The sequence below is a fragment of the Mangifera indica genome, unplaced genomic scaffold, assembly GCF_011075055.1.
Source record: "Mangifera indica cultivar Alphonso unplaced genomic scaffold, CATAS_Mindica_2.1 Un_0068, whole genome shotgun sequence".
NCBI classification, from domain to species: domain Eukaryota; kingdom Viridiplantae; phylum Streptophyta; class Magnoliopsida; order Sapindales; family Anacardiaceae; genus Mangifera; species Mangifera indica.
The window spans coordinates 1-14,833 of NW_025401160.1; the positions used below are offsets into that span (position 1 = coordinate 1).

At 32.2% G+C, this 14,833-nt stretch overlaps 3 protein-coding genes across 3 annotated transcripts; 2 read left to right on the forward strand and 1 right to left on the reverse strand.

The window, feature by feature from the left end:
* The first annotated feature begins 1,727 nt into the window (after positions 1-1,727).
* LOC123207283 (molybdate transporter 2-like) lies at positions 1,728-3,426 on the forward strand. Its single transcript, XM_044624640.1, has one exon. The coding sequence runs from the start codon at positions 1,871-1,873 to the stop codon at positions 3,251-3,253; it is 1,383 nt and encodes a 460-aa protein (XP_044480575.1). The 5' UTR covers positions 1,728-1,870; the 3' UTR covers positions 3,254-3,426.
* Positions 3,427-5,580: 2,154 nt separating this feature from the next.
* Positions 5,581-7,790, reverse strand: LOC123207275 (deoxypodophyllotoxin synthase-like). The gene is made up of 3 exons (XM_044624627.1): positions 7,278-7,790; positions 6,103-6,427; positions 5,581-6,005 (listed from the first exon to the last, which is right to left on the reverse strand). Exons 1-3 carry the CDS (start codon positions 7,658-7,660, stop codon positions 5,760-5,762), a joined length of 954 nt encoding a protein of 317 aa, XP_044480562.1. The 5' UTR covers positions 7,661-7,790; the 3' UTR covers positions 5,581-5,759.
* Positions 7,791-9,968: 2,178 nt separating this feature from the next.
* On the forward strand, positions 9,969-11,968 carry LOC123207285 (putative disease resistance protein RGA3). The gene is made up of 2 exons (XM_044624641.1): positions 9,969-11,570; positions 11,900-11,968. Exons 1-2 carry the CDS (start codon positions 9,969-9,971, stop codon positions 11,966-11,968), a joined length of 1,671 nt encoding a protein of 556 aa, XP_044480576.1.
* Positions 11,969-14,833: the final 2,865 nt, after the last annotated feature.

The window sequence follows — 14,833 nt, forward strand, 5'->3', positions numbered from 1 at the left end:
GCATTATTGTTTGAACTCACACGGAAAAGCTAGTGTAAAGTACTTTAAAGCACAACGTATCCCATGGGGCCTTCCCAAATCAATCTGTGTTTGTGCTGGAGGATTGGCTGGGTGGGTTTATTTACGACCAACCATGCTCCATTAATCTGGTCTATCAAACATTGCTCTATATTTGGAAATTACACTTTAATTTCTGATTAGATCATTATCCGTGACCCATGTTAAGGAGTTATGTTTTTATCATAGTAATTGAATTATGGTATCAAAATCCTAATTCTCTGTATCTAATAATACATATTTTAAAAATAGAATAATAAAAAATTTTAATGATATATCAATCATTTTAAAAAATATCATAAGTATTTTTAAAATTTATTATTTTTCTCAAAAAGTATATTAATTTGTAACAATATAATTATCATATCAAAGAATATATAATTTTATTATATTATATTAATTTAATATATTTTAAAATATATATTATTTTTTATATTTATCGTATTGTATAATAGGATATATAAAATATATTATAAGGGATTGATAACGTAAATTTTTAATCGTGGGTCCAAAACGATCTTGGCTTGGGTTAATGGATTGTAAGCTTGCAGGGGCCTAACAACACTGAATAAGAAAGAAAGGCAAATCCTACCCATCTTCATCCTAATCCTAACAAGCTTTCCATGTACGTGAAGAGCGACCTAACTTTCAACACTCGAGGCATATTCTTTAGTGACAGTGATGCCATTGGATTGATTTAGGCGTATTATTTAGTTTAGGGATGACAACTGGACAGAAAAGGCCTTGCAAAGGAAACCTTTTTCCGGATGATAAAACATTATCACTTCTCCTATAAGAAAAATTTCTTTCCCTTTCTCTCTTTTATCTATAAAGTAAAAATACCTCAATAATTAACGGTTTAAAATAGAAAATAAGTCAAAGATATATACTTATCGCTGTCTTTTAAAACCATTCCCATTTCATTCAAGTTCCATTTTTATGGAAGAATCTTTCTTTTATTTGGAGAAAGATGATGAAGTAGATTAAGAGTTTAATCTGAGTTGTCTGTATTGATAATATATATCATATTATAAAAATATGTAATTTATTGTATCATATTAATTTGATATATTAAAAACTTATTTTAGTTTTTTATTTTTATTATATCATAAAATATATATCATAAAATATATATCATGTATTATAAAATATTAATAACTATATTTTTTAGCATCGCTCTATAACAATCATGGCTTGGGTTAATGAATTGTAAGCTTGCAAGGCCTAACAATATTGAATAAAAAGAAAGGCAAAGGCCACCCATATTCATCCTAATCCTATAAACTTTCCATGTACGTGAAGAGCCACCTAACTTTCAACAATTTTACATCACTTTGTCTTTTGTGGTTGGGGTTCCGTGATCCAAAATAATTGAAACCCTACCATTCAATACACATTCTTTTAGTGAGAGTGATGTCATTTGATTGATTTAGACGAACCATCTTTATCTTATTTAATTTAGAGATGACAAGAAGTAAAACGATCTGGTAAAGGAATTTTTTTTCGGTGTGATAGAAAATTATCATCTTCTTTTATGAAATTTTTTTTAAATCTATAAAATAAAAATAATTTAATATTTAAAGGTTTAAAAAGGAAAATAGTTAAGAGATATATTTATTTTCTTATTTAAAACCATTCCCATCTCATTTGAGTTCCATTTTCCTGGCAGAATTGGAGAAAGATGGGTGGAGTGTTACATACATATAAAAAACTAAGTTATCTGGGTAGCCTAAGAGATAATATTATATAAATTAAAAATATATAATTAAAATTGATATGAAAATTTTTTCCATCAGTCTACCCCTATCCTTCCATGGAAGAGCACTCACCTCCGGCTAGCACTCCTCTCATCACCCAACATGGGCCCCGACACAAAACTAACCTCTCCTCCGAGCTCTCCGGTGCTGTTGGTGATCTCGGCACCTTCATTCCCATTGTCCTCACTCTAACATTAGTTTCCCACCTCGACCTCTCAACCACTCTAATTTTCACCTCTCTCTACAACATCTCCACCGGCCTTCTCTTCGGTCTCCCCATGCCCGTCCAGCCCATGAAGTCCATCGCCGCCGTCGCCGTCTCCGAGTCACCCCACCTCACCACCTCCCAAATCGCCGCTGCCGGCATCTCCACCGCCGCCATCCTCCTCTTCCTCGGCGCCACCAGACTCATGTCGTTCCTTTACCGTTTTATTCCTCTTCCCGTTGTTCGAGGCGTTCAGCTCTCTCAAGGTCTCGCTTTTGCCTTCTCCGCCATTAAATATATTCGTTACAATCAAGATTTCATCACCTCCAAGTCAACCTCTTCTCGTTCTTGGCTCGGCCTTGATGGTCTTATCATCGCACTTTCAGCCGTTTTGTTTTTAGTGCTTGCCACCGGTTCAGGTGACTATAAAGATCAAGACTTTTCTCAAGAAGATGAATCTCAAAGCAATCAAAATAGAAAATTGAATAAGAGGTTAAGATTTTTATCTGCAATTCCTGCAGCTCTCATAGTGTTTTTATTCGGATTAATATTATGTTTCATTCGTGATCCATCGATTTTCAAGGACCTAAGATTCGGTCCATCGAAAATAAAGCTGTTAAATATTACATGGGAAGATTGGAAAATCGGGTTTGTAAGAGCGGCGATTCCTCAGATTCCATTGTCAGTGCTCAACTCAGTGATTGCTGTATGCAAATTGTCCAGTGATTTGTTTCCAGAACGTGAAGAAATTTCAGCAACAAAGGTTTCTGTAAGCGTTGGGGCTATGAACTTGGTGGGGTGCTGGTTTGGGGCCATGCCGGTGTGTCATGGAGCCGGAGGGCTAGCTGGGCAGTATCGGTTTGGTGCGAGGAGTGGCTTGTCTGTGGTGTTTTTGGGGATTGGGAAGTTGGTGATTGGATTGGTGTTTGGGAACTCATTTGTGAGGATTTTGGGTCAGTTTCCTATTGGGATTCTTGGGGTGCTTCTGTTGTTTGCAGGGATTGAATTGGCTATGGCTTCAAGAGATATGGGTAGCAAGGAAGAGTCGTTTGTGATGTTGGTTTGTGCTGCTGTTTCCTTGACTGGGTCCAGTGCTGCATTGGGTTTCGGGTGTGGGATTTTGCTGTTTTTGTTGCTTAAATTGAGAAGATTGGAGTGTTCTGACTATCCATTTGGGTTCGCCAAATTTAAGCCTAAATCTTCTGCTGATGATGAGGATGATTTAGTTGTTTAATTGGGTAAGATTAAATGGTCCTAGCTAATCAGCAATGATTTATTGTTGCACTTTCCATGTAAATGCACTGTTGGTTTGTAGAATTATGTAACTTATGCTATGCAGTTATGATCCATGAGTTCAGAATTCATGTAACATTTTCAATATATGTTTTGACATCGAGAGCTTTCTTATCTTTTGAAAAAAGGCTATGTGATAGATATATCAATTTGATAAGATAACACTATATTTCGGGGAATTTGATGGCTTCCAATTTAGATAAGAGGTTAGTACAAATCAAACCTGTGGCATTTCCCCTGCCTCTGTAGTCTTCAGTGTCTGGTATAATGATCTGTCAAACATTTTCAACACCCTTCAACAACCTTTATTTAAAACCTAGGGACAGCAGATAGTTGATCATTAGATAACATCAAAGGATCATCTGATCAAAGAAAGCAGTGAACTTCAAAGGGATAATGAATTCTCTTAGCAGCTTGTTCTGTGACTGATATACGATATTCCAGGTAATTGTAAGTTGTAACACTCCTTTGTGAAACATGAACAATCCCAGAGAGAATCTTGTCTTGTTTCCACTCACAGTTTTATCCATTTTAAATTAAAAAATTAACTTGTAATTAATGGAATCCTAATGGATTTGGATTTGATAAGGAGTTAAAATGTTGTTTCCATCACAGTTTTCTGATCGGTTGGCGAGTAGGGTTAAAACTGAAGGGTTATGTGTAGTTCTTGTGGAGCAAAGCGTGGGTCAAGAGCTAAAGGAGATCATGTCTTAGGCTATGCCACCCCTGCCCTCTCCCACAACTTCCTCCTCTCCCCTCCTCCTACCTCTCTCATCCTTTATTTATTTTTCCTTTAAAGTGTCAAGAGCAGATAGCGATCACAACATACAACAACTCTTTTTGGAAGTTTTAGAAAATTGAAATGACTATTATACCCTTTTGCAATTAATTCTCTGTTAAAAAATTTAAGTTTTGGGTGAATAATTGTGATTTATGTATTTAAGCCAAACCCTGGGTGGAAAAATGGAAATAACTCTTATTTTTATGGCTGAAATACATTTTTCAATTCAAAATTTAATGGATTAATATTTTTCCACTCCAGTTAGGAGTGTTCAAAATTGGTTAATGACGGATTTGACCATATTTCAAACTAAAGCTAGTTAAAAAAAATCATAAACAAAAACCGATTGATTTAAATATTAACCAATTTTGGACGAAATTGAAAATACTGGTTAATCTAATGGAATTTTTTAGTTAACCAATTTAAAACTAAATTTTAAATATTTTATTATTATTTTTTTCAAATTATTTTAAAATTTGGTTCAGTATTTTATTAATTTTTTGTTTAAATGTTTTTAAAAACAATTTAGTTTAGTTAGCCAATTTAAAAAAATAAACAAACCAATAACCAAAATGAAAAATTGATTTTGCAATATTCTTGTATCCAAACCTGTTGCCTGTATCATTACTTGACTGCATCGCCTGCAAGATGGATGAATGAATGATGAAGTCCAGAGGGATTGATGGAGAGAATCCACTGGCCATCCTTTGTCTGCATCTTTGTGTGGATTGAAACACCCCATAATTTTTTAGTGTTGAAAATTAAGAAATTGCATTTCTAATCCCCATAATAATTCAACCTTTTATAGGAACTAGATTATTACAAAAAGGAAAGACAATCTTATCGTAATCAATCATCTTTAATATCCAAAGTCAAGAATACCCCTTGCAAGCTCAAGGAGGTAGCGGAGAAGTCACCTTGGGTTTGGACATTTGTGCAAGAAATTGTCTACTTTCTTATATGCTGTGGCAACAAGAATATGCTGAAGGGTTTGATTGAGCAAAAGACGATGAATATGAAGGTATTCCATCTAGATATGCTTCATGCGTTTATGAAAAACATTGTGATAATCTATCTAGATAATACTATGATTATTGAGATGAATTAGAGTACTAAACCGATAGGAAAAACCCATGTATTAAAGGAGCTATCGTAACCACAATAATTCATATGTTGTATTTGCAAGAACTCAATACTTAGTTAACGCTACAACGAGGGACTTAATGCTACAACGAGAGACAACATTTTGTTTTTTACCATTATAAGAGATAAGCGATGAACCACAAAAGAAATAATAAAAAACCCATTTACAATCAATGAATGACTTGTTAGGTTTTCAATCAACAATTTTCCGAATATGAGTTTTCTTAAGAGACTCTAACTATTCTGCCATTGCTAGTTGCTACACAGGAGTAGAAGTTATTAAATATTGTCAATTTGCATATATTATTTGGACTTGGATATAATACTCGATTCAACTCATGACATATTCCATACATAAGTCACTATATTGATTAAGGCAAAGCACTGTCTTTAAGGATATGACACTTATTTAGTAAAAGGGGAGGATTGTAGTAATCCTGCTCATGCATCACTTGTTTAATTTAGTAAATAGACATAGTATATAGCAAATATATACGCAAGATTGTACGAAGAATCGGGTTTATTAGACACCACAGTGAGCTTCGATAGAGTAGCCAATTCTTTTCAAGGCTAATTCAATATGCGTTCTACGATATTCAAGGTGGTTAAATGGCTTGTATAGCAAAGGGTGTTCCGCATCAACTAGCTCATCAGGAACACTCAGCGCTGGCCCTTTGTGAAATGCAGTCGACGCCAACGAAATCCTGGTCTTGTTTCCATCCACAACCACTCGATGACAACATGAACGCACTCTACCATTACTCCATGCCTAATTCAATCCAGGAAAATAAATCACAAAGTTTAGCCACCATGTATAATCCATCGATTTTAAATCAATAACCAAGTGTTTATATAATTAGCCCCACCTTGAAGGCATCAGAAGAAAGGTATATGAAGGATGAATGGGAGGGGGGATCATAGAGAATCCACTGCCCATCTTTTGTTTGAATCTCCAAGCCATTAACACCATTCTGATGAAGTATGGTTGAAAATGACTTGTCAGTGTGGGAGAGAAGACCCAAGTAGCTGTTGTTCATCTGGGATTCTTTGTACCTGGTGCACCCAATAACATGGTTCATTGATTCAACGTAGTAGTCATAGTATTTTTCTACCCCGTAGTTTTGGAAAACCATTCTCACAATCGTTAGATCTAATTTCTTCATGATCTTTGCCATCTCATGGGCACTTTCACTGCCAAAACATAAGAATGTTAATTTAATCAGCATGGACTTTCATATCTAACTACAAGATTTCCATCAAAATTAATGAGATAATTTTTAATAAATCTTATGTTATAACCATAATTATCAGTATCATACGATACATGATATGTATCATGGTATGATACGATACATTTTATTGATATAAATAAATATATTTTTTTAGAGAAAATGATATGTAACAGAGATGTACATAAGAAATATTAAATTTTCAAAGACATTTGTGATATTTTTTAAAATAATGACGTGTCAATGATAATTTTTTGTTATTTTATTTTTTAAAAGTTGTATCATTGATATAATACGTTAAGAAAAATTAGATTTTCGATACTTGATATAATATGGGAATCGACTACCATGGTCATAACAAAATTATATTCTTTTATATAATTCCTTTGTTAGCATATATGCTTATTTAGAAAAGATTTCTCTTTTTTTAATCATTTCATGTCAAAGAATAACCCATAATCCCTATTTTCAAAACATTCACAATGGTTTATCAGTTCTTATTAAGATAAAATTTCTTTTATTTCATCATTCTTTATTTAAAAAAAAAATCTTTTTTCCATTATTATTACAAAATAATCTCATTTCATTTCTCTTAATTACAAAACAATTATTTATTTTATAGAGTATAACTTAAAGAGGTTCTATTGATTTACTTGGCTATCATATAATTAGAATTTCTTTTCGGTGTGAAAAAAGTCGGCCTTCCAAAATTTGGCACATGATTCTTGTTTCTATCAATAAAAAGAAAAGAAAAAAAAAAAGCAGCTCCCAAAATAGAATCTTATTTTGGCTGTAGATAAGGCAAAACGTACCAGAATCTGTCATTTCCAGAGGGCCACATGAGTTTGGTGAAACTCTGAGCTCCTTCCAAAGTGGTTAAATTTTCAGTGTCTACACGCTCATGTTCAGGGCAAAACGAGCTTGATCTTCCGAGAGGATGGTCGATCTGATGAGCAGGTTTCTGCTGTTTGAGTTCTTTTGGCAAATCGAACAAATCCACAACTGAACTGTAGATTTTACTGTGGAGATCCAAAGAAACTTGACTGCTTTCGATCACAAAACAGCCATACTCTTCAAGAGCCTGGCATACTTGCTTCTTAGTTGATTCCCAAGTTTCTGTACCAGGCCTCAGGTCTTCCCATGACGATAAACCTATGACAGGCAGTTTTGGGAGAGTTTCGGAACCCCTGATCATTGAGATAGAAGCTTGAAATTTGCACAAAGAGAAGATAGTGATGCAGAAAGTGTAACTTCTAAAAGGATAATTTGAGCTTAACCAAATCTACAAGTTTTGCTTTATTAATTTCTTCTGGATTGTTTTTGATTGTACCTGTCATTGATCAATCAAGTCTTCCGTGTCAACACACAGAAATGGTCCCAATCATTATAAATTTTACTGTCAATTTAGTACCTGTATAGATGATTAATGTCCACAGAAATGTTTGAGGTTGGACAAAATGTATCCACTGAAATCTAGAAGCCCGACAAACTTTATTCGAATTAAATTATTATATTAAATTATATTAAATAAAATAAATTTTAAATTTAATGATTAGTGTTATAATTATTAAATTATAAATCAAATAAATTTAAAATTTAATTTTAATATATTATCAAAAAAAGATTTAAATATATATTTTATTATATAAATATCCTATTTTCACACTCAACCTACTCGAGGGAGGCCCCTACTTTTGTTTTTTTTTGTAATCACGCTGTGGAAATTAAAACTACAATATCCCGAAGATGAGAGGCTATAATTCAACTATAAATTCCATGGCCGGCCTCAAACATATCATATTCAATAGTTTGTATTATTCAACTAAGATAAAGAATCTCAACTTGGTGAAGGTACTTATGTTGATCAAGCGATCTACGGTTCAAAATCGATGTCGTGCATATAGCTCTGACTGCATGCTAGTGCCAAAAAGCTAACTAAAATTAGGTGAATTCTGATAGATTAAGTTTGGAAAAAATTTTTTTTTCTCATTTATTTACCAAAATTCCTTGCAAATGTCATTTTACCTAAATAGTAAATATTGAGATGGGCAAAGAAGCATCAGCCCAAGGCATTGAAAGATTTCATCTGCCAAAAAGAGAGAGCTGAATTGCCGTGCGTTGCCGTATTTTTTTATTTTATTTCCTTTTAACTTTGCATTGCAATTAATGTTATGGTCATGATTATCAGTATTTATACCATCCACGATATATATTCTATAATATAATATGATCCAGATAAGAAACGATATATATTATAAAACGTATTAAATTAATATAATATAGTAGATATATTGTACGATACAATATATATTGTCGATATGAAAAGAAATTTTAAATTTTCAAAGATGTTTATAATATTTTTCAAAATGATAATATGTCTATTAGAAAAATTTTATTATTTTATTTTTTAAAAATTGTATCATACAATATGATATAATATTCGATACATAATACAAAATATAAAAAATTAGGTTTTTGATATGTGATTTGACCAGCATGATTATGATACTAATTTGAATGTATGAACGAAATGCCAGGATGTTTGATAGAGAAACCAAAATGATGGCGAAAACTTCTACCATTAACAGGTGAAACCAGAAAAATCTAGTCATTACATAACTGAAGGCCTTCCAGGAGTCGAAAAGAGAACCATGGCTCGCGCTTTGCTTAGAGAATATATTGGTCCACAAATCACACAGCTATTGTGAAACAGAATTTAAATGGAGGACTTTTAATATAATTTTTAATTAAAATTAATATAAATTACATGTAAAATTATGTTTAATAAAATTTTAGAAGTGATGTGATATTTAGTTTGAGTACTTTTATATCTTTTCAATAATTTTATTTAAAAAAAACACATTTTTTTAATTGATTTAACATTGGGATGAGAAAATAGTTTTTTTTTTTTCTAATTTACGGAGTAAAAATTTGATTATTTCGTTAAAGCTGGATGGGAAATAGTAATTTGGTATAGAATATTCATAATTTATAAGAAAATTCAATTGATTATGAAAATGAAAATTTGGGCAATTCTGTTAATTGTGAAAATAAGACCATAACCCTCCTTCCTTTCTTATTATTTGATGTCGGAATCTTGTTTAGGATTTTATATTTGAACAACACATAGAAATCAATCCGAAACCTCCTGTTCACTTTTGCTTTCAGGAATCGGCCTTTCTTAATTTTCTGCTGTTACTTGCTTTACACTCATTCTTCAGAATCTTGCTTTATGAAATACGAAGTAAAGCAAGACAAATTGTGAAAGAGGCAGAAATGATTTTGCTTTAAAGGAACTTCCGGTAAACGAAAGGAAGGACAATTGGAATAGCTAGGAATAAGCTTTATGTATACCTAAACCAGCATCAAAGCGAGGTTTCACTTTGCCCAAAAGCTAAAATATTCCTCATCTTTCATGCATTATAAACATTTGAAACAAAGGACGGTAGCATTTTCACAAACACAAACACATTTGATAACTTTACCTTTCATCATTCAATACCATGGCTGAAGCAATTGTTTCTTTGGTCTTGAAGCAACTGGGTTCAGTTCTTTCTGAGCAGGCGTCTGGCTGCATCGGAAAACAAGTGAGCCTTGTTTGGGATGTTGACGAAGAAGTAGAGAAACTTACGCACAACCTTGAAGCCATTCAAGCTGTGCTATTTGATGCAGAGCAAAAACAAATAAAGAATGCAGCTGTGAGACTGTGGTTACATCGTCTCAAAGACGTATGCTATGACGTGGACGATGTGCTGGATGAGTGGAATACTGCAATCTTGAAATTGCGAATTGAGGGGGGTCATGATCATAATGCTATTGCTCCGAAGAAGAAGGTGTGTTGCTTCTTTCCATCTCCTTGTTTTGGTTTCAAAGAAGTTGTTTTACGTCGCGACATTGCAGTTAGGATAACTGATATAAATAAAAAGCTAGATGCTATAGCCAAAGAGAAAAATGATTATAATCTTAATGTGATTAAGGCTATTGAGAGATTTGATAATCTACCAATGCAAAGTACTTCTTTTATTGATGTCTCTGATATAATTGGTAGAGATAATTTGAAGAATGATTTAGTAAGCAAGTTATTGTGTGAGGGCAGTGAAAAAAACCTCCATATCATCTCGCTTGTAGGGATGGGGGGAATAGGAAAAACAACTCTTGCCCAATTTGCTTATAATAACAATGAGGTGGAGAACAAATTTGATAAAAAAATCTGGGTGTGTGTATCAGAACCTTTCGATGAGATTAGGATTGCCAAAGCGATCATTCAATCTCTCAAAAATAATACTCCTAATGTAGCAGAATTAGAATATCTTCTTCAATGTATTCGTGACTCTGTTAAGACTAAAAAATTTTTGCTTATTTTGGATGATGTGTGGACTGAAAATAACAAGAAATGGGAACCATTCTATAATTGTCTAAAGAATGGTCTTCATGGGAGTAAAATTTTAATTACCACACGTAAAGAGTCAGTTGCACGTATAATGAAATCAAATGATATCATAAATGTTGGTGAATTGTCTAATGAGGAGAATTGGTTATTGTTTGAAAAGCTAGCACTTTCTGAAAGACTTCCTGAAGAGTATAAAAATTTAGAAGAAATTGGTAGGAAAATAGTTAGGAAGTGCAAGGGGTTACCTCTTGCTGTAAAAACTATTGGGAGTCTCTTGCAGTTTAAAAAATCTAAAGAGCAGTGGCAACATGTGTTAGATAGTGAAATGTGGAAGTTTGAAGATACTGAAAAAGGTCTTTTAACCCCTTTGATGTTGAGTTATAATGATTTAACTCTAATGGTAAAACGGTGTTTTGTATGTTGCTCTATATATCCAAAAGATTATAATATCGATAAACGTACAATAGTTGATTTATGGATGGCTCAGGGTTATCTTAGGAAAGAAAAAAATGATGAGAATGAGAATATAACTGGTGAAGAATATTTGGACTATTTAGTGACAAGATCTCTCTTACAAAAGCACAAATCATTTTCTGATTCGTACATGATGCATGATATAGTACACGACTTTGCACAATTTTTGGGTGATAAAGAGTGCTCATCAATAGAAGTCTATGGCGACGAAGACTCACTTAAAAACTCTCCTAGGGACAAAGTTCGTCATTTAAAAATAGATTTTATTAAAGATAGGGCTTCATTTCCTGAATCTACTTTTAGATTAAAATGGCTACGTAGTCTCATACTTTCATATCGTTTTGGTCCCCGTAATTGCTTGAATAATGATGTTTTAGTGAGAGTATTTAATGAATTGACATGTTTACGATTATTACAATTGGATGGTATATTGGATAATATTTATGAGATTCCAAAGGAGATAGGAAAATTGATACATTTAAGACATCTTAAATTGTCTAACATGGAGTTTCACAAATTAATAAAATTGCCTGAAAGTTTGTGTGAATTATTTAATTTACACACTGTTAGCGTGGATTGCCTCATAACATTACCTCAGGGGATTGGAAAATTAGTAAATTTGAGGCGTTTGGAATATAATGATGTTTTTCGTACACTACTTTACACGCCAAAAGGGGTTGAGAAATTGACAGGTCTTCGAAGTTTAGGTTCATTTGTCATACGGGGTGGTGGTGATCATGATAATAAAGCATGTAGTTTTGAAGGACTGAAAAATTTGAATCGTCTTGAAGGGGGGCTTATGGTAAGAGGATTGGGAAATGTAACAGATGTCAGCAATGGGAAACTGGCAGAAGTTTTTAAGAACAAGGAAAAACTCTATCGGTTGGCTTTAAAATTTGATAAACGTGGAGAAGTGGAGAGACTTGATGAGGATGATGAACTAATACTTGAAACCTCACAACCACCACCAAATTTAGAGAGTCTATGGATATACTACTACAAAGGCAACACATTCCCTGCCGCTTGGACGACTTTAACCAAACTGAAGGATTTAACACTTAAGGATTGCCCCAAGTTAAACGCACTTCCAGACAGCCTTCTGCAGAGGACAACTCTCCAGGAATTGGAAATTATTGGATGTCCTTTTCTAAGTGAACGATACAACAAGGAAACAGGAGAGGACTGGCCCAAGATCTCTCACATCCCTTGTATCAGCATCTAACGTCAGCTTGTACGAAGTGAGCAATGACCATCACCCCAGAAGCCACAGGTAATATAAGTAATTAGGTTCTATTTTCATTACATTTTAATTATAATCTTAAGAAAAGCATTGTTTAAGTCAAATTATTGGTCATATTACTGGCTGGTGTCTTTTTTATTATTTCAAGTATAATAATTAATCACTTCAACTTATTATGATTTTTTTTCAATTAAGGATAAGTTCCTTAAGTTTTCTGGGTATGTGTGTTTCTATTTTTACTGCCTCTGAATAAGTTTCCAGTCTGGTTTCAGATTGAGGCTAATATGGTACTCCCAAGGATCTAATGAAACAAGAAAACAGGTTATTGGTAATTTCATATTGTTTTTAGTTCTTTAATGCTTCATTTCAATTGTTGTGCTTGATAATGATTAATGTTACAGGGGAAAGGGAAGATTCACTTCAAATGGTTACAAAGTAACCTGTTTGATCTCTGCTTTGATTCTCTCCCTTTTATTTTATATTTATATATATGTGTGTGTGTTTATTTTTTTAGAAAATAGTGTGTCTGGAAAGTTTAATTGTCATCCCAAACTAGCACCCTTCATTTTGAATTAGGTGGAGAAAGGAAGTTTAGTGCTAATGCTTTCTTTTCCATCTTCTGGATTGCCTTTTTGCCTTTTCTAGCGATGTAGTGGAGCAAGTTTAGCAAGCCATGATTTTCTCCTCACAATTTCTTTTAGCTTGATTGTTATCATTCTTATGGGGTAGCTTGGGCTCAAAAGTTAGGTCACTTTAGTTCAATTTGGATTAAATTTGTTTAGTTTAAAGTTAATTCGATTTTAAATAAAGAGTTTCATCTTATTTTTTAAACTGAATTAAACTCGAGTTAAAGAAAATTTGACTTACTAACTAGGTGAGTGGCAAGATTTAGTTTTAACTTAACTAATAATTCAATTCAAACTATTTTGTATAATTGTTAAAATGATATCGTTTTATTCATTATTAAATAAAACAATGTCATTTTATCAATAAATTATGATTAAACTATAAATCTGAACCATACATCTAAATTATAGATTTAAACAATAAATTCAAACTAAATTTAAATTAAGTTTGAGTTAAATAATTTTCAATTTAACCAAACTCGAGTTAATGGGTGTTCAAATCGAACTTAGTTTTGATTGTTTACAAAAATGGTAGCAATAGATCATTTAACATTTAGTTTTGATAAAAATTTATGTTTTAATAATTACTGTAAAACTACTTTAAATCCTGCACATAAAACTATTCCAAGAAATACATTAAAAAAACGTTATTTAGTTTATATAAAAAATAAAAAGAGAATTAATTCAATTTTTTACAAATTTTAATGAACGTGTATCTATATGTAGTGATATTTGGAGTGACCATTGACAAGTTCACTCTTATATGGGTATAGCTTGTCATTTGATAGATGATCATTTTCAATTACAAAAAATAATTTTAGTATTTAGGGTGTTTAATAACCGACATACGATCAATAATATTTATAGAATAATTAAAGAAATATTAGAAGAATATCAATTAGTTTATAAAATTTTTTCAATTTCATTTGATTATGCACATTCAAATACGACCTCAATAACTGATTTAATTAAAATTTGTAAACCCAATTTAGGTGGTAGATTTTTTCATATTAGATGTATATGTCATATATTAAATTTATGTGTACATGATGATTTAAATTGTCTTAATAATTATATTAGTCCAAAAAAAGTAACAATTTCATTTTTATGGACACATCCCCAAACTATAAAAGAATGGGTAAATTTTGTAAACCACATAATGGAAGACCAAAAAAATTTCTTAAAGATGTGTTGGCTCGTTGGAATTCAACATATGAATTATTCAACGAGTCTTTTGATTATAACGATTTATTATGCTAATTTATTTCACAAAATGTGTCACAAGTTACATTATATCCCCAACATTGGGATATTTGGAAAACAATTTTAAATGTATTAAGAAATTTTAATAATGAAACTTATATTTTAAGTGATGTTTATAATTTCACTTCTCATTTGTTTTTAAATGAAGCTGTTAATATTATTGAGACTTTACAGGAAGCCGAACAAGATGTTATTCTTGGAGAAACTATTGTTTTAACAAAAACAAAATGGTTAACTTACTATAAAACAATTCCAGAAATTTTTCTTGTTGCTTGTTTTTTTTATCTTGGGTTTAAATTAGATGATGTTATAGAGTATTTGATATTATATTATGAATGTTTGCAATTAGATTGTGAGGATGAAGTTAATATTTCA

Coding starts and splice junctions, on each gene's coding strand:
- LOC123207283 (XM_044624640.1), top strand. CDS start 1,871: ATGGAAGAGCACTCACCTCCGGCTAGCACTCCTCTCATCACCCAACAT.
- LOC123207275 (XM_044624627.1), bottom strand. CDS start 7,660: ATGATCAGGGGTTCCGAAACTCTCCCAAAACTGCCTGTCATAGGTTTA. Junction 6,428..7,277: donor TCTGGAAATGACAGATTCTG/GTACGTTTTGCC, acceptor ATGTTTTGGCAG/TGAAAGTGCCCATGAGATGG. Junction 6,006..6,102: donor TTTCTTCTGATGCCTTCAAG/GTGGGGCTAATT, acceptor GGATTGAATTAG/GCATGGAGTAATGGTAGAGT.
- LOC123207285 (XM_044624641.1), top strand. CDS start 9,969: ATGGCTGAAGCAATTGTTTCTTTGGTCTTGAAGCAACTGGGTTCAGTT. Junction 11,571..11,899: donor AAAACTCTCCTAGGGACAAA/GTTCGTCATTTA, acceptor ACACACTGTTAG/CGTGGATTGCCTCATAACAT.